Source organism: Ursus americanus, chromosome 5, assembly GCF_024610735.1.
Source record: "Ursus americanus isolate L20-20 chromosome 5, mUrsAme1.1.p, whole genome shotgun sequence".
In the NCBI taxonomy this organism is placed as follows: domain Eukaryota; kingdom Metazoa; phylum Chordata; class Mammalia; order Carnivora; family Ursidae; genus Ursus; species Ursus americanus.
The window spans coordinates 29,581,629-29,600,356 of NC_142131.1; the positions used below are offsets into that span (position 1 = coordinate 29,581,629).

Consider the following 18,728-nt stretch of genomic DNA (forward strand, 5'->3'; position numbering starts at 1 on the left):
TGTTCAGACCTAGGCTTTAAACCAATTTGGTTGATGGTTCTATTTAAATAAACCTGCAGCAAAATGAGGTAATCAATTTAAATCATATTCCTAGAGTTTGGGAACTTAATTGCTCGTATTAATTATTAATACTCTCCATGCAGAAGAGCCTCGGCTGTATTAATTTTCTGTTCTCAGGAACCATGTAACTGTGCCTCAGATCTATTTTTGTATCTTTCAGGTTGAGAAGTTGGAAAATTGGAAACAGCTCAAAGGGAAGGTGAACTCGATGTGGAAACCCATGAAGCGCAGGCCATGGAATCACAACCCCTCACCTTCGTAAGGGCCCTTGAAGGTCCCGGGACACAGCAAACATTACAGGGGCCCTGGTGTGACGTCTATGAAGACCAGCAGGATGCCTGGATCCCGCCCCAACACAGCCACCGACATGCTGGGTAGCTGTGATCATGTCAAGAGTCTCCCTGCTCTGGGTCTTCCTCTGTCCCCATACTGGGGCTGGGACGGTCGGGCTGCAGTACCTTCTGGACCCCCACCAAGGATACGCTAGCATCTACTCAAAACACACACACATTCACAAACTGACTGCTGGCAACAAGGTAGGACTGCACAAGGTGGTGGCTTGAGGGAAACCTCCATTGGAACCTAAAGCCCCATCCCAGCAAGGCCCCGGAGGGGCAGGAAGAGGGAAGCAGAGGTGGCCAGGGGGTCACAGCCTTGTTCCGGGTCAGCACCAGTCCTGGGCCGCGAGGCCACAGGTGCCAGTTACTTTAAGGCTTCAGAGCTGGGCTCTACTCCTGGAGCACAGTGCCTGTCACCAGGGCCCATGCCAGGATAAGGCGCTCTAGAAATGTCTACGGGTAGTGAGAAGCATAGCATTCCATTGAATACAAAGTTCTAGCCCCTCAGAGACTTAGATTGTTGCTGAAATTGGGGACTGCTACTGTCTTAAGCTTGGGAGTAAACTAAACCTGATGGTTTGAGTCTCAGTCCTGGCTAACAGATCTCAAACTAATGTGAAATAATAGCTGGCCCTGCATTAGTATCAACGGATCAGTTTAAATTCCCACGAAGTAGCTAAATCTCATCTGCATTTTGGACAACACAGCTCTTTTCATGACAAAGAGACAGAAACATTAGGAGAAGTAAGCGGTCATCATCTACCCCATATTTCCCCAGACCGTCCCCATGACTTGTCCTGTTTAATACCGTAATTCATCAAGCATACAAGCATAGCATTTATTTCTTCTCTCTAGAAGTTATTCTTTATCACGGAATTTTAAAATTATTTGATCACATGGTCCTTCTTCTGTCTTGGTTAAATTTCATTACCACGAAGGAAGACCTGGACAAAAGTTTCCACCTTTAACATCTGACATCATCCTTGCGGTACAGCCTGTCCTTGCAGAAAGCTAGTAATGTCACATATTTAGCTGCAGCTGGGGGAGGAATTGCAAAGAAAAGTATTATATAATTAGACTATAATTATTCTGGCATCATATAATAAAGAGCCTCATTTTCCCCATCTGCAGCGAGTGACAGAATGGCCTGCCTGTCTCTGGGATGCAGGTGGATTCTCTAGATGTCCTCATGTGTGGAAGGAGCTGGGAGATCACAGAATGGGTCATCACCCTCTAGGGTCCCACCATGCACACCTACCCTGCTCCAAAGAAAGGGGAAGGAAGTTAGAGATGCTTGAGGCAGAACCACCCAAAAAGCAATGGAAGAAACTGACCACTTAGTCCAGCCTTCTGTGAAGAACACTTGCTCTCCTTTTCCCACTGCAGGGGCTACTCAAGACTGGGAGGAGAGGCCCTTTACCAGCCAACCTTAAGCTGCTATGGAAAGGGATCTGCCCAGGGGGCAAACCTAGCCTCCTGACACCACTGCCTGCCTGGGTCAAGTCCATTCACCAACTTCACCCTGGTCTGTATTACTAACTTGAGCTTTTCATGATGACCTCCACAATGGGGCCAGCCCTCCGGCCAGCTCCAGTCAGGGAGGGGGAGAAGTTACAGGATCTACGCAGCGCTATGTAATTAGAAACTTGCCAAGCTCTGAATCTGTGGAGAGCTTCCAAAGTATCCAGTGCCCTGGCTCTGAGCAAATTTCATCAGCACAGTAACCTGAGGCCCTTTCTTTTAACCCTTGGCTGGCTGAGGTTTATTTCAGATCGCCGGACCCGCCCTCGCCCTGCTGTGGACAAGGTAGCTTCTGACTTCCTACCCGTGCCATCCCATGTAAAGTTGCAGAAGAGAACCCGAAACACAGTGACTTAAGATTCAATGAGGGAATTACCCACCAAAGCAGTAAGGGGACTGCTGTTCATTTCTGTTGTCGATAATACACAGTTGAAGAATTGAAACAAAATGAAACCCCTCTTTTTCTAATTCTACCTATTTTGAAAACATCTAAAATCACGGTCTTTTTATCGCCAATGAAAAACAGCAGAGACCCCGAGGAATAAAAACAATGTACAATCAATATCAGAAATTGCTGCAGTAAAGGCAAGTTTTCTCGAGACATTTTATGAAGTTCTCTGAAGCTGATAAATACAAGGATACAAAGAAACCAAGGGCTTTCAACTTAACATATATTCAAAAATCCTTAGCAATATTCCTCACTATAGACTGTTAAAATACCTGAATTTCCACTAGCTTGACTTTAAAAAAAAAAAATTTTCCCACCTAAAAAAGTGACTATTTATTCCCATACTGGGTTTTTTTTCTAAGATTTTATTTATTTATTTGAGAGAGAGAGAGCACAAGCAGGAGAAGTGGGGGCAGAGAGGAAAGGAGAAGCAGACTCCCCACTGAGTAGGGAGCTGGATGCGGGTCTTGATCCCAGGACCCTGAGATCATAATCTGAGCAGAAGGCAGATGTTTAACTGATCAAGCCACCCAGGCACCCCTCCCAACAATACTTCTTGAAGCTCTCTGTCCACCAAAAAGTTACTTCCCTCATCAGGGTAAACCCCAGAAAACCTGCCTTTGTAGGTTTATGTCAATCTATTTTACTTCAAAGGATGGCAGAAAGAAATTAGATTTATAAATGCTTTTGTCCTCTTTGAATGCAAATTAAGTAATCAAGATAAGTATAATCATTACACTGAGATGCAATCTTATTTTTCACTGAGCCTGAAATCATCATGACCCCTGGGTTGGCCAGAGGGAGAAGCCATGCCAAGGACATTCTGGCATCTAACAGCCCGGAGCTCTAAGGACGGTAGCGTGCACCCCACAGCCCCAGGGCTGTAGGTTGGCAAGAGCCTCTCTCTGCCCTCCTCTCTCTACTTGAGGGGGATAGGTTGAAGAAATCAGGGTCTGAGAATGTGGTAGAGTGGAGCCTGCACAAAACCAGGCATGAGCCAGGGCCCTAATATCTCCAGATGTCCCAGAAGCAGCTAGACGCTTACACAGTCCCATCTCAGAGGTGAGCGTCAGGAAAAGCCTACTTTTAAGGTACTATATGCCCGTAAAGAGACTTATGATTTCTTGAACATACTTCCTTGCATATTGAAATCACAAACAGACCTCATGAAATTGCTATCATGGTGACATAGCAATTATTATGGTTAGCATAATAAATATATAGCCATTGGTTTGGCCCTATTCATAACAATCCAAGCAGCATTTATAAATGTTAAAGTAGTAAATAGAAAGTAATCCTCAAAGGCTACTTTTAATCTCAATTTAAGTATATGAAAATTATATAGTACTTTTCCTTGAGTCTAATTTTAAAAACTGCTGTAAATAGAAAATACTGTGAAAACATGAAATGCTTTCTCGTTTATTTCATTGAAGCAAAGGGCTCCCCATTTAGACTCTGCCGTTTACCAGCTACCGTCACCTATTTAAGAGTCTCAGAATCCCTGGGATTCATCTAGGAGCCTGTGCACAGCAGCCTCCTGCCTGTACAACACTGGCACCCCTGTGTTCCTTCTGCTTTTGCTACATACCGTAGTTTGAACTGTGAGCGAACTTCCCCGTGTTCTATTTGAATCAGTTCATTATAGCAAGCAATTATGTTGCTATTCTCCATAAATCTCTGAAAAGAAAACAAAGAGAATATGTAAGACCTACAATCACTTCTTAGAGAGTCAAATGAACTTAGTTTTTCCCACCCCAGGTAACTCTGTTACATAAGACAACTTGAGAAGTTGAAATGAGTCGAGATGAAAAATTTTAAAAAAAGTCAAGCTGTTTGAAATGCTTGCTTAAATGTATGAGAGACAGCAGACCAGATTATACTGTATTTTTGACTCCCTTGCTGACAAAGGTGGGGAAAACCTTCATTACAAATACTCACAGGAAAATAAACACTAAGGGCACAGGCTAGTTCCCCAACCTTGTGAATTACTGCAACATGCTTACTTCACGTTGCACTAAGAAAAGTCTTCTAAAATCCAACCCTGAACGTGTTCAGTATCAATGACCCTTTTCGAGGGAAGAGACCCTTCTTTGCTTACTTCCCCATCTTCTGTCAAATGCACCCTCCTCTCTCTCACACACATACACACACTCTCTCTCTCTCTTCCATGCATCTAGCATGGATGGCTTCTCCCTTGGGAAATACCTCTGGTCTCCCTCTATTCCAGGGGGAAGCTGCTAAGGGGGAAGCAAAAGGAGAAGCCATGAACGCATGCAGAAGAGAAATACTCTCTCTTTTTTTCGCAAACCAAAGCTAAACATGGTCAGGTTCAGGCTGAACTTCTGGATGGGTGAAGATTATGTAACAGCCTGTAGCCAAGCTCTGAGCATTGTTAGTGGATGCTTTTCTAAGATACTAAAAAGGATCGGTGATAAAAATAAGTTTAAAAAATGTCGCAATAAACACAGTTGGGCAGGTTTCTTTTTTTAAGACACAAACTTAAGTAGTTAACTTTTGTTGTCTGTTTTTAATTATAAAAGTTACATTAATATAAGATGCATAAATTCAGGGGTGCCTGGGTGGCTCAGGTCATGATCTCAGGGTTCTGGGATCAAGGCCCCAGGGCAGGCTCCCTGCTCGGCAGGGAGTCTGCTTCTCCCTCTCTCTCTGCCCCCTCTCTACCCCCGCCCCCCACCCTGGCTCATTCTGTGTCTCAAATAAAATCTAAAAAAAGATGTATAAATTCAGAAAAATACAAAGAAATAAGACGCCAAGTCACTGATAATGTCGCTAGAGCTATCGTTACATTTGGTTTATTTTCCTTAGGCTCCAAAGCCTTTATGTACCTATAAATGTAATACATTAATTACAGTATATAAAATCAGTATATAAAGTCAGTATATAAAATACCGTATTTTCACTTTCATTTCTAATGACTTTTATTTTTCTTTAGCTCTGAGCACTAGACCCTGTAGTGTTTAGTGAACAGCTTTCTACAGGTGACGGTTTACTAAACACCGGAGCACCTGCTTTATATTGCAGTGGGTGCTTCACGCGTGTTTCTGTAGTCCAGAGGCAGGAGATTCCACCTCTCCTTGGAGGATTTCCTAAGCTACAGTTAACTCGTGTCACTGAAATAACGTGAGTGAATCAAAAGCAGTGGTCTTCAAACTTCAGCATGCTAAGAATCACCAGGCAGTCTGTCCAAAATGTCGATTCCCGGGCTCTACATTCAGACGCTTAAGCCTGTTTCTTTGCGACAGAACTTCTCAGAGCATTCGCTATGCTCAGGGGCCATGTCGCTTGTGTGCACTGGGTGTATTTCCAGGGGTGGCAAGAGCAAGAACAGTCTTCACCGATTTCCCAAGCTTCTTTGACCACAGACGCCTTTTTCCCGGCACTCCTGTCGGGAGCTTTTGGAACGCTAGTGCTCCACGGTACAGTTCGAGACCTCCTGCTTTATTGGACCCAACGTGGAGTTTGGAGTTAAATAACACATTGTTCCCTCTTCACTTTGTCATGACGAGGAGCTCTGGCAAGCTCTTTAGTTATTTTGAGCCTATTTCCTCCTCTGCGAAAATGGTGAAAATATTTAATCTCTCGAGTGTAGAGGAGAATTAAGCAAATCCCCTCAAACGGAGGCTGACCCACAATCCGTCTAGGCTCTGCTCTCTCCCCCCCCACCGAGGAAGCCTCCCCGGGGACAAGCTGTGTCCCAGCTACGTGCCCCGGCAGGCCCGGCCTGCTGTGTTGCCTAGTAAGTGCTCCACGAACACGTGGTGGCGAGTGTCGTTTCCAGTAGAAAAAGGGGCACACCGAGGTTCACAGAGACGCCGCTGCGGTCGCCCTTCGCTAAGGAAGGTGCTGCTCTGTAAGAGGCCCGCAGCGGACTGAGCCCCATGCGGTCGGCCGCTTACACGCAGCTACCGGAGCTTCAGGGAGGGCGGCTGTGAGGTTGTGATGGCACGATTTGTTCCTGGATCCCCATGCACGGACCCACAGACTGACGCCCCGGCCAATCGGCTAGCGACACAGAGCTGAGGTTCGGCAGATGATTTAATACACTCAAAACAAGCCAGCGATGAGAAACGACCTCAAGGAAGGCAAGAATAGCGGGCCTATTTGGAAGGGTGCTTGGGGAGAAAGCTGCCAAGGACGAGATTTTCCCCAAAAAAGGAGACTCGCCACCTGGAGAGCAGCGTTCGCTGAGCCTGAGCCACAGTAACCCAGGAGGGAAAGGCTCAGTAGGCGCAGCGTGCTCCCCACAAAAGCTCAAGCTCGCGGGGGCGCCCTGACCTAGCTGGCAAACGGCCTTGATCCGACCCAGCACTGAAGATGACTGGGTGCTCCCTGACAGGTACATTTCTCACGCTCCCGTGAAGGGTGTCGTCCAAGCGTCTGCCTGCAAAAAGCAGCTGCGCATCCTGACAAATGAACCTACTAGAGCCGCTGTTACAAGAGGGGACCGACAGGTTCTAAGAGAAAGAAGGCGGCAACCGTGGACTTCCCCTCCTCAACGTGCTGAGTGGTCTTTGCACCCAAAGAGGGCCAGGTGTTTCTCCTGGTAGTAAATGTGTCATCTCAGCCCTCTGACCAAGACACCGATCTCTAAACCAGTCAGAGGCAGGATCAGTGAACTGATCCTGAAAGCCAAATTCCAGAAGGACAGCTGACAGCACGTGGCTCCTCCCTGGCAGCACCTACAGGGTGTCGGGCCATTCTCTCAGCTGCCAGAGAACGAGGAGAACCCTGCCTCCTCACACTCCCAGAGATCCCGCCTCGCAGGTCAAGAGCGATGTTGGGATGGGGGTCAACGTTTAACCTAAAATCCGGCAAACCTGTGAATAATTTTACACTATTTCTGAGTAAAAAAATGAGTAAGAGTTGGTCTCAACCAGATGGCTTGACAGTTTTTCTTTTGCAATTCTTCATTCCAAACCTCAGAAGCATGGTCTTAGGCATTCTCATTAAGACACAGCACCTAAGAACAGCGTTCAGAACCAAATGCCAGCCTTCGAGAAAGGAGATGAACAAAACTGTCAGGAGATTAGTGACCCTGCTGAGGAGGCTCGCTCGTTTCTATGACACCTGTGAACCGCGATGCTACCTTTAGTATTTTACATCTACGACAAGGATCTTTTTAAACCCAGGACAGCAAAGTAGCATTACATATGTGGGTTCAACCTATCGGGGTCCTCTGGGCCTCATGGATCTGGATGTCCATTTCTCTCCCCAGGCTCAGAAGTTTTCAGCCATTATTGCTTTAAATATACTTGTGGTCCCTCTTTTTCTTCTTCTGGAATACCTAGGAGAATGTTTTAGGTATTTTTTTTCCCCACTGTGTCCCATGGTTACCATAGGCTGTCTTCACTCTTCCTCATTCCTTTCTTTTTACTCCCCTATAATGGGGGTAATTTCCAATGTCCTAGCCACCAGGTCCCGGATTCTTTCTTCTACATGGTCAACTTTTGAAACTCTCTCCTGAATTCTTCAGTTATCGTGCTTTTCAGTTCTAGGATTTTTCTGTTTGGGTTTTATATTTTGTTTTTTGTTTTTGTTTTTGATGGCTGCCATTTCCCTGTCAAACTTCTCATTTTGTTTGTGCAATTGTTTTCATTAGTTGTCTGTGTTTTCTTGCAGTTCACTCAACTTCCTGCAGAGGATTATTCTGAATTCTTTGACAATTCATCCATCTCCGTTTCTTTAAAGTCAGTTATTGGAGCTTTATTAATTTCCTTTGGTGTTGCCATATGGACCCGATTTTTCATGATCCTTGGTTCTTCACGTTGGTATCTGTGCATACGCGTAACCGGGCTCATGTTGCAGACTTCGTAGGTTCGCTTTGGCAGACACAGTTCTTCACCCGTCAGCTTGGTTTGGACTTCTGAGTGTGATTTCTGGTATTGACCTTGGGCAGTCGGAGCATGCTATTATGGTCTCTTTCAGGGCAAGGCAAGTATTCAAGCTCTCAGGAGGGGGTAGGGACGTGTGCTACCGGCTGAGTACAGTTGGACAGGACTGCCAACTTGGTTCCCTACCCTAGTGAAGCTATAGGATGGGTTCTACGGTTGACTGAAGTTTCTGGTCAGGCTTACTAGATGGTCAGAACTGGGGACTATATTCAGTAGATGAGGCTAGGAACGAGCCTTCTAGGCCTGGCAGGGCAGCAGGATGGGACCCAAGGCCTGCAGAGCTCATTTTTTAGCGACCCAAATTAGGCCAGAGGGTGCAGTAAATTTCCTGGTCAAGTGAAGTCCCCAGTTCTGCTCTATACTCTCCGTTCTCGCACCACTGTGTGTAGGGCTGCCGAGTGGGCTAGGCAGCTTCCAGTAGGCTCTGGTTCGGTTCCCTGGTTGGACAGGCTGAAGGCTGTATTCAGTGATGAGTGGGGCTATGAATTACATTTCCTGCCTCAGCACAGTGGGGAAAGAATCTCTAAAGCTAGTAAAACTCTTTGTCTTAACTCAAGCAGACCTCGCCAAGTTCCCTGACTGAAGAGAGCCACTGGCTTTGTTATGCTAACTATCAGTTCTGCTGGCCTCTCACTCAACTGGGCCACACAGCTTCCAGGAGTTATCCCTAGCCCTTCTGGGCAGTAGCCACTCTCTAGAGCCAGTGTGGCTAGGTCTCCCCTTCCCTCCCTGTGCAAGAAGGGGAGGTGTCACTCCAGGCTACTCTCAATTTTCTAAACAGGCTCTGCAGATTGGGAGAGGCTGGGAGCTACTCTCAACCTCGGCTATGAATTAATCCCTCTGCCTGTGCCAAGTACGTAGCACAGAAACACTCCCGGCTGGGTATGGCCTTGACTCTGGGGACCGTCAGCTCTGCATGCCGCCCTCCTGGCTCCAGAGCCACTGGGCTGTATTGCTTCCAAGAGCTGTTGCCAGCCCTTCCGGTCAGACAGGGCCTGAGGACGCACTCCGCAGTGGCTGGCGCTATGATTCCATTCCTCGCCTGGGCGAACCAGTTCCAGGGCCAAACTCCTCAGCTGAGGACGAGAGTCAGGTCGATCTGCACCCTGCAGCGTTCCCTGGTCAGGTGTGCTCGTGGCGGGGTCCTGAGAGGAGCAAAACCACTGCTCGGGGCGACTCCTAGGGCACTGCCGGTGTGACCTTGGTCTGCCAAGACCCACCCCCCTTGCAGTGGCGGGAGGGGGGGGGGTCAGACTCCCAGCGGTAGAACCACGCACACTCCCCTGCAATCCGTGGTGCAAGATCCCAGTAGGGGCTCCCACGAAGCAACCCATAATGCTGGAGCGGGGGAGCTTGTTGCCACCACTGGGTTCTCTTTCCACTACAAGACGAGGGAGCCCTGTGTGGTGCCACGGTGGCCGGGGGGCAGTGGCCAGGGGTCTCCGGGAGCTGCTTCCCGCACCTCAAACAGTCCGCCTGGTCTCTGTGATTCAGGGGTGCGTGGGCCTCACCTCCATGTCCGACGCTGTCCATTCGTTCAGCAGCCTCTGGTTCCTGAGAAGTTGTTCTTGTGAGGAGCGAAATCAGGAACCACCCGCGTCTGTCTTGGTGACATCACCCCTGGAGTCACCCAGCTTCGGCTTCCCCTTGAACACCGGCGTTACTCCTACGCTTGTCACCCAAAGAACTTGTCCTTGCTGACGTTTATAGTTTAAACTTAGGAGTCCACAGACGCCAAAGCCGTTGGGGCCTATCCCTGGGGTATAGGCTCTGGCGAGGCCCTGATCCACACAGAACCCTGGGGGCCGATTTGGTGGACTTCACGGTGTCTATACTCACATACGTGTGTTGAGTCTCACTGACAGGACTCACTGAAGTGAGGTTACTCCGGGACGACAAAATTTTGACCTGCTGTAGTAAGAGGAGTTTTTAGGTCATTACACTTCTGTAACTGGGACACATGAAGTTATGAAGGAAAAAGCTTGACTAGCAATTGCTGGTTACCATCCTGTGAGAACAGTGACTTCCTTTCCCTCACAGTCCTGGGGCTCAACTCTCTTAAAGCTCGCGTGCGGCTCTATGGCTGTGCTGTTCCCGAGTCACAGGGGAGGCACCCATACCACGGCGAGATGCGGAGTCTCGTACATACGTACCCTGTTGAAGCCTGCATGCAGGAGAGGGAGGACTGAGGCCTCTTCACGGTCACCCAATCTGCAGCAAAGCAGAAAATGCAGTCACTCAGCAGATACAAACCAGGGTTCCTCACACTGAAACACGGAGAGAGAGCAATGAGGCAAGCATGGCACTCGCTCTAACGGTGGCTTTCTGACCAGCATGTGCCCACGGGATGCACCGGCCTTCCGGGACCCACACCTGCCTTCCAGATGCAAAAAGAACACCAACAGTAGAGAAAACTCCAGCAGTGTGCCTGAAAGCATCACCACAGGTACACATGAGCGGCCATCTCCAAAGCGGGGCTACCCCTTGAAAGCTGCAACAAACGGATGGGACAAGGTAGGTGCAATGCTCATCCCAGACACCACTGCCCTTCAGGCTGTCCCCAAACCTTCTGGAAGCACAACTGCCACCCCAAGACCTGGCTGGGTCCAACTCTCAATGTGAGTAAGACAACGGACACTACAGACTACAGGACCCCACTGCTAATGCAGAAGAAGGGGTCCTCATCTCACAGGAAGGTTTCCTACACGGAGCCTACAGCTGGATCTCGGAACTTTAGTCTGAGCAGAGTGTCTGCTCGTCATGAGGACAAGCTGCAGCTCTGCCTCTGTCACTCAGAGAGAAGGGGCGTCCCTGAGATACCCAGCAAGTCACATGGACTGTATACCTTGGGAAACAGAGAAGGGAAATGGAATAAGATGCTGGGGGAGGAGCAGGTGGAGAACAGGAAGGGAAATGCCGGGGCTTGTTTGCGGCATGGCCTGTAGCTCACGCCTGCCCTCCAGAGAAAAGCAGCCCCCCTCGCTTCTCTACTCAGGACCCATGGGTTCGACCTTCTTTGACGGATAAATGAGGAGGGGCACAGTAAGAGCCTGAAGGTCTTGACATTCTATTTCATAAGCTGGGTTGCACAAACTCAGCATTCATTTTATTACTGTTCTCTATCTTTATAAAATATTTTATTTTAAAAATAGGGGGGAAAGGGTGGAAAATAACAAGCCATAGAAGTCCTTATTTGTCAAGGATTTGTGAGCTTTTCTGCTACATGACTAGAACAAAAAACTGTTTCACTTTTGGGTCCGTGGAATGAGCCAGCCTTGGGGAATATGGCGTGTGGCCTGGTATACTCCTGGAATCCATGCACAAGACTCGGACACCCTAGTAACCCCACACAGTGCCCACAAGACGAAATATAAGCAAGGGGGTGAGAAGGCTAAATATACCTTGGTCCCCCTCACTCGTTCCCCCTGAGACCCCATGTCCCACCAGAATGAGATAAGGCACCAATGGAAACAATTTCTTTCCATTCCTTGGCCCAGAGCCCACGGTAGGAATCAAGTGAAGTGACACAGCTCTTAAAAACAGACTCAAGGAATAGGGAAGGTAGAGTCTTTGGTTGGGGTAAGACTTTGAAGCCACGATTTCCTCCTATACCAATATGGCTTTGGAATGTGGTATTTCAAATCTCCCCTGGGCCAGAGACCCAAGTTCTCCTGTCTCTGGTGCTGGCTTGTCCAAGAACCTGTGCCAGCTCCCACAACGAGGCCAAGTCTGGTAGGTCTTAGGCCCTCATCAAAGGCCTTATTCTCTCCAAAGTGAAGGATGGCCATTAAACAAATACAACAATTTAGATACTGCAAGAATTCCAACGACTGTAGCTTGTACAAGCAACGTGTCTTCCTTTCATTCTAAGGGGTGGCCATTCAGACAACAAACCCAGCAGAGCAGCTTCTCATCCCACCGTCTGGTACCTACAGCCCAATCCCCTTCTTTTGCCCTCCAGTGTGGGCATACATCCTACCGCCCTTCTAGACACAGAGCAGTCCTGACCCCAACTATACAATCCTTTCCTTCCAGTGTATTTTGTGCTACTTTGTTGTAATTTCTTTGCTGTAATTTGTTTCTTCTTCAGTGAAAAACAAGCAGCCTCACACCTCCTTTCTTCCAAGAAAAAAGATGAGCGGGAAAAAATTCTCCCCAGAAATCTCCCTCAGATCTTCTCTTCATTTCTAGCACGTAACGAGCACCCATTTTTTCCTCATGCGTACTAGTATGGGTTAACAGCAGTTAAGGAAGACAGAGAGAAACCTAAATATATCCAGAACCTTGCAACGCAAAGAACACCCCCGCAAAGCGAGATCTAGAAAGTTGGTGCTGTAGAGCCAACGGCATGCCCACTGCTTTGCTGGCTCAAAGACTGGATTCCATCAGACACACGTTCAGAATGAGCAGTCCTACTGCCAGCTGGGGGTGGAGGTGAGCTTACGCTTGTGAAACCACCGCAAGGATCACCGTGTGCTCGGAAGGATTTGTGGCCCGGATCGACCTGCAACGAGAAGGCTCCAAGTCAAACCAGGTGATCAGGGCTTTGTGACAATGAACGAACGAGGAATTTCACATTGAAAAATGGCACAAAACCCAATCTTCCTCTCAAGACAAAGTCTGAAAACATATGAAGACAACAAAGAAAGATGCCCTTGGAGATTAGGACAGTCTCTTTGTTTTAACAAAAACAAAACAAAACAAAACAAAGCAAAAGCTTTTTTTTTTTTTTTAAAATGCCTGGGCAGTTGTCCAATGGGTCAGATCTGCCAATTTTCCACTTCAAAAACTGGCAAATTCCACTTAAATTCCATGTTTTCTGACTGAAATTCCACTCTGCAAAGAAACTGGCAGTCCTACAGCTCTTCGGTTATCGGTTTGTACTTAGGGAGCTAATTGCATTGCATCTTTCTTTCTTTTAAAATAGTAGACAGCTCAGAAAGATGACCTATAATAGAAATTAAAATACTTGCTGGCAGCTGGACATAACAACTCGGGTTGAAACCCATAAGAGTGGTGCAAAGAGCCGCCTAATTTTTTTGGTCGTACTGTTGTGTGAGCTGAAATGCTTTCACCAAGTGGGTCAAGAACAAGGGCTGCGCAATGCTGCGCTGCGGCCACTGTCCCTGCTGGCCCCCCCTGCCCCGTACCATGACCACCTGTACGTCATTTATTCCGCAGGACTGCAATAGGATTAGAATACGGAAGGCTCTAGTATTTTGAGGTCCATGCGTCTTCTTACAACATGTGCTATTATGTGCTACAGCCCCAATTCTGGATTATCCTGGTCAGGGCTCATGAATTGGATGGACTACTAATAAATGGCCATGTACTTGAATCTTAGTACAAATAAGCATGCTGGTTTTGACCCATTTCCTCAATCTGGACTCTGTTTATTTCGAGATCTCTGGGAAGAGAACCACCATCTCCAAGAACAGAAGGCTCAAGGCTGCTCTTGAGGACTTTGGGAGACAACAGGTGTTTGTTGATCTTTCTAGCTATTGGCATCTCAGCTCTTCTGCACTTCAACATGTTTGCCCTGCTGCTCCTTTAGAAAAAACCAGCTTGTATTGCTTCATTTCCTTCAACTCTCACGTTTCCTGACCTTTCTCAGAAAAGGTACTTCCCCCAATTTCCTATTCCTGGAGACCTCACTCTACGTAGGTGGAAGGCTCAAGAAAGTGACCAGCTCTTGTCTTCCTGGGAAGTAAAGGTTCCCGTGGGAGATAAATGGTATTTGAACAAACTTCTTAAGTTCAGGGCCTTAACTGACTGTGGGACAGGAAGAGTCAGTCAAGACCCCCTTTTAAGGCTAGCACAGACTACTTCCTTCTTAGCCACCCAGAGCACAGGCCTTGGGAAGGCCAAGGTACCATTTCTTTTCTACCTAAGAGCCTACTGAATTCTCAGCAGAAATACCAGTTACCACCTAATTAAAAACAAAAACAAAAAATAAGCAAACAAAAAAACCCCCCGCATAGCAAGTCAGAGGTGTGCCCTCCTCTCTAGGGAGATACTAAGCACCTCTCGGCCTTGCGCAGCCCTTCCAACCTTGACTGAGAAGTCCAGGCTATGCTGCTCGACTGTGTTCTAAGGGGTGGGCCTTAGAGACTCAAACACGGTTATGAATGTAACTGGGCTGGAGCCCATGCTCTCTTCTTTTGAAGCTGGCTTCCAGTTTGGGGGTTGCTTCCTGCTCCTTATCTCGTCTTTCTTATTCCCCAAAGGAACAGGTATGGTCAGGGAGACCTGGACCTCTTCCTGGTTGAGAGGAAGAAAGGGGACTGCAATGGGTGGGGCTGAGGTCCAAGGACCCATGTTAAGCTAAGGTCCAGTCTAGCTAAAAAATCCAGGGATCTTGGACCATGGGTGATAGTAAGGAATGCACACCTGCCAGGAGGGAGACAGGTCCTGGTGGCCGTGCAGTCAGAAGTCTGGCTGCCCTGAGCATAACCAGTAACAGTAAACACACCCCCCTGTACACAACCTGAGTTCTGACCTACACAGATCCCCCACTGTTTTTTTGTGCAGCCAAGATAAAAGTACATTTATTAGGTTAAAAAAAAAAACAAAACCTAAGTTTCCTTACATACAAGGAAGATTGTAAAGCTTATCTGCTAAATTTCATCTTCACTGAATAAAAAGAATTTCTTTCTACACCTGAATCTTGTCTTAAATCATTCTGTGTATGCACAAAGGACTGTGGTGTTTCTACTACAAAATCCTTTAAGAAAAGTCAAGACCAAGAAAAAGTAGATCTATTTATAAAGGACCGAATTCTATCCCATAGATCATTTAAAAAGAAAAGGTATTTTTTCTTAGCATTTCTTACCTAATATTTCTTAGTATTTAATACTAAAAGTACCATCCAAATATTTTATGATACATTTATTGACATATATAATATTTTAAAAAGAAAATATTTCTATGAACAGTAAGATTATTTCAGGCCAGTAAGACATTTTAAAATAGGTTCTGCAAGAAAAAATTCTTCTCTGAGAAACTGAGAAGGATCAAAGAATAACAGGGCAATGCCTATGATGAGAAATGTCTCTTAATCCGATCATTTCTTGTCAGGGTGCCAAAGGATCTAAGAAGCCACTTCCTTACCTTTCATTTCACTTACTAATATTCAAGAAAATTCCAGCTCCATATGTAATTGAAGTCTGTGCTGGTCTGGCATTTAATTAGTGACCTCTTGCTGTCTAGCTTCAAAGCATTCCGCTTCTGCTAAATGGATCAGTTCATCCACAGCGAACTCATGACTGCATTTATTTATGAACAGGCATGCGTTTCCCCCCGGAGTGCAAGCGTTTCTGTAAACAAGTGGGGAGTTTGGATCCCTGGAAGATTCTCTGTTGCTGCAAAGTGGATGCTTTTGCTCCACGCGGGCTGTAGGCTCTAGCCATCTGGGTCAGGGAGGGAGAAACGTATACTTCACACATTGCCGATGTTCATTTTGGGACGGAATAATGAAGTTTAAAATATCTGGTTTAAATCCAAACCCTATCTGTGTAATAAAAAACTGTGTAAATTTAAACGTCTCGTGTGTGTGTGTGTGTGTGTGTATGCACACCCGTGAATGATGAGCAATACTTGGGGGAAAAAAACACCTTGACATTTTCAGAGGCACCCAGCTCACACCTCTAAATTCACTGGAACTCCAACGCGGAAAAACAGAAAAGGGGAGATGGGTCCACAGGAGGAGCTATATAGCTTCCACCCCAGAAATCGGCCAGGACCGCTCAGACACAGCAACACACATCTTAGAAATGCTTGGGATGGAACTAAAGACATCTCTAAGTGATGGTCATTTTAGGCTATGAAGTGAACGTTTAACGAGCATGTGACATGAGGGAAGGTACCTGCACACCGCTTCTGCATCAAAGTTTCGAGTCTGTCTGTGATCTATTACGATAATTTCATGATGTTTATCTAGAAAGCATTCAAGGGCTGACTCTGGAGTCCGAGCAATATTGCATCTATAACCAGCTCTGTCACAGGCCCACCAGAATCCATCACTCTGACTATCTTCCTTTGCAAAGATCAGCAAAACCTGAAATACACACAGAAAGGCATCTTACAAGCAATCATCATCCTTACAGGCTGTATTAAACACAAGCCTACAGTACTGGTTTAAAATGCAGCATCTGGAGAAGAGCTACCTGGGTTCAAACCCCAGCTCCTGCAACTGGTCCCAGTGTGTCTTTGAACAAGGTATTTCATCCCTTTGTGGTACAGCTTCTCCACGGTCAGATGTGCCACCCTAGCCAGGTGCGACACCTGCATGAGCACGGAATAGGTGCTCGGTCATTCCGGGGGGGCTGTTACTCATTTTTCAGTTCCCGATTGGCTTTGTTGTTAAATATATTAAGCAGTGAAATTATTAACAGGATAATTAACACAGCTTGGACTACGGGTTCCCACATATGCATGTTTGGTTCCAGTGCAGGTGGTATTGGTCTCCCAGTACCTGGAGGCCAGCTCTCTGATCTTAGCAATTAAATCCCTGTAAAGACACAGGAAATGGAAGGAACTCAGAGCAACTTCAAAAACTAATTCTAATGCCCAAGCCCTGCGAGAACCTGGAAAGAATGACCATGCAACAAGAAGTTGATGGAGCTAAATTGCTGAAAACGTGTCTCTTCTTGCCTCATTGAGAAGTGCGGTCCCACTGGAAAGAAGGTGGCCGGACCTCACCAGCCCCTGGGCTCCAGCACCCAATGCCCTGGCAGAAAGCCACAGACAGCCTTATCACCACCTGAAATGGTTCATGTGTTTGCTTGATCATGGTCTCTCTTTCCCACCGCGACTGAGCTTCAGGACCACAGGGAACTGTCTGCTAAGTTCCCGATTACCCCCCGACCCCACTCCCGTGCTCAGCACCAAGCCGGCACTTACTAGCTGCTCAGTAACTATCTGGTGAGGTAAAGGTTAACTACCTGCGGAGTTTCCTGCAAAACACAAAAGGGTTTTACTACTATTAGAAATAAGAGGTCCAATGGATAGACCTAATTATCTCAAGACACGGATAAAACGTTGAATGTTCTTCCAGCATCCACTCCTGGTTTAAAGAATTAGCAACAGAAGGGTTTTTCTTCCTCAGCAAGAAAAGCCTTTAAACCAATAACCAGTATCATTCTTGATGATGAAATATAAAATGTGTTTCATTTAAATTCAGAAAGACAAACTGTCCAACCAGTATATTTTTTAAAATATTTTATTAATTGAAAATTGGCAGTATATTGAAAAATAGACACAACCGTCTAATAAGCCTAACGTACCCATCATCCAGCTTCAGCAATAACCAATCCCGGGCCAATCTGGCTTCATTTCTATCCCTGCCCACTTTTCGACCCCGGCATTACTTTGCGGCAAAGCCTGCATATCATGTCATTTCAACCGTACAAAGCTATTGAAGTTAAAAACCGTTTAGGAGGATCTGGGGGGCTCAGTCAGTTAAGCCTCTGCCTTTGGCTTAGGTCATGATCTCAGGATCCTGGGATGGGCTCCCTGCTCAGGAGGGAGTCTGCCTCTCTCTCCCTCTCTGCCTGCTGCTCCCCGTGCTTGTGCCCTCTCTCTGACAAATAAATAAATACAATCTTCTATAAAAAACAAAACAAACAAACCCCACAATACCATTTCATTCCTAAACCTCCCCCATAGCTCAACATCATTAAATATCTGAATGTACCATAAATGTCATTTGTTTTACATTTGTTCAAATCATTTCCTGTTTCCCAAATGCCACATTTCCAGAAGGGATAGAGTATTTTTCAACAGAATTTTGCCAATTTCGTCTTAGCACATGGGTTGAAATCACACCCTAATAACGCATAAGGCAGCCATACTTATTAAGAGCTCACCCTGGTCCGTCACTCCTCAGTCCGGAGTGCTTCTAAGAGTTTTTGACCACACAGCTAACTTCTAGGAAGAAGTGGGAATGGCTCTTCCAAGAGAACTGAAGGGCATCACCTAGTGGATTTGATAATGAAGAGAAAGCCTTCAAATCAAACTATTGATAAGAGAGCTACAATAAAAAGTCAGGTAGAATCAATTAGTTTGCGCGTAAAGTCAATAGCCCTCTACTCGGGGTAGCTATGGTGTCAACAAGAAAAACTCCGTACACAGAGCCTCAGAGTCAGCAATGGTGAGACAATTTCTTCTCTGGCATCTGTCTGGCTAAATGAGGGATTGCTAAACAATAATCTCACCGCTTTATATTTCCTTTATACCACTTGGCCTCAGTTGACTAGTACCGTAAGAACCCAACTGTATTCCCATGTTGGACGTTGCTACAGATTAATCTCATATACCTTACATATCCTCACACTAGACTGTACTACTTTTGGAAAAATAAGGTCATTATTGAACAAAAACTTCCCAGGCACCTGTTATGTTCCAGGCGCTGTTTTTAATTGCTTAGAATACACTGATGAACAGAATAAA

At 46.4% G+C, this 18,728-nt stretch overlaps 1 protein-coding gene across 7 annotated transcripts in view; it reads right to left on the reverse strand.

Annotated features, from left to right (window-relative positions):
- Positions 1 to 18,728, reverse strand: part of PDE8B (phosphodiesterase 8B) — a 248,116-nt gene that overhangs the window by 93,181 nt on the left and 136,207 nt on the right. For all 7 annotated transcript variants that reach the window (XM_045796423.2, XM_045796422.2, XM_045796421.2 and 4 more), the window contains exons 3-6: positions 16,145 to 16,335; positions 12,724 to 12,783; positions 10,433 to 10,490; positions 3,956 to 4,044 (exon numbers count right to left, since the gene is read on the reverse strand). In XM_045796423.2, coding sequence (XP_045652379.2) covers positions 3,956 to 4,044; positions 10,433 to 10,490; positions 12,724 to 12,783; positions 16,145 to 16,335 — 398 coding nt within the window. The remainder of the gene's footprint in view (positions 1 to 3,955; positions 4,045 to 10,432; positions 10,491 to 12,723; positions 12,784 to 16,144; positions 16,336 to 18,728) is intronic.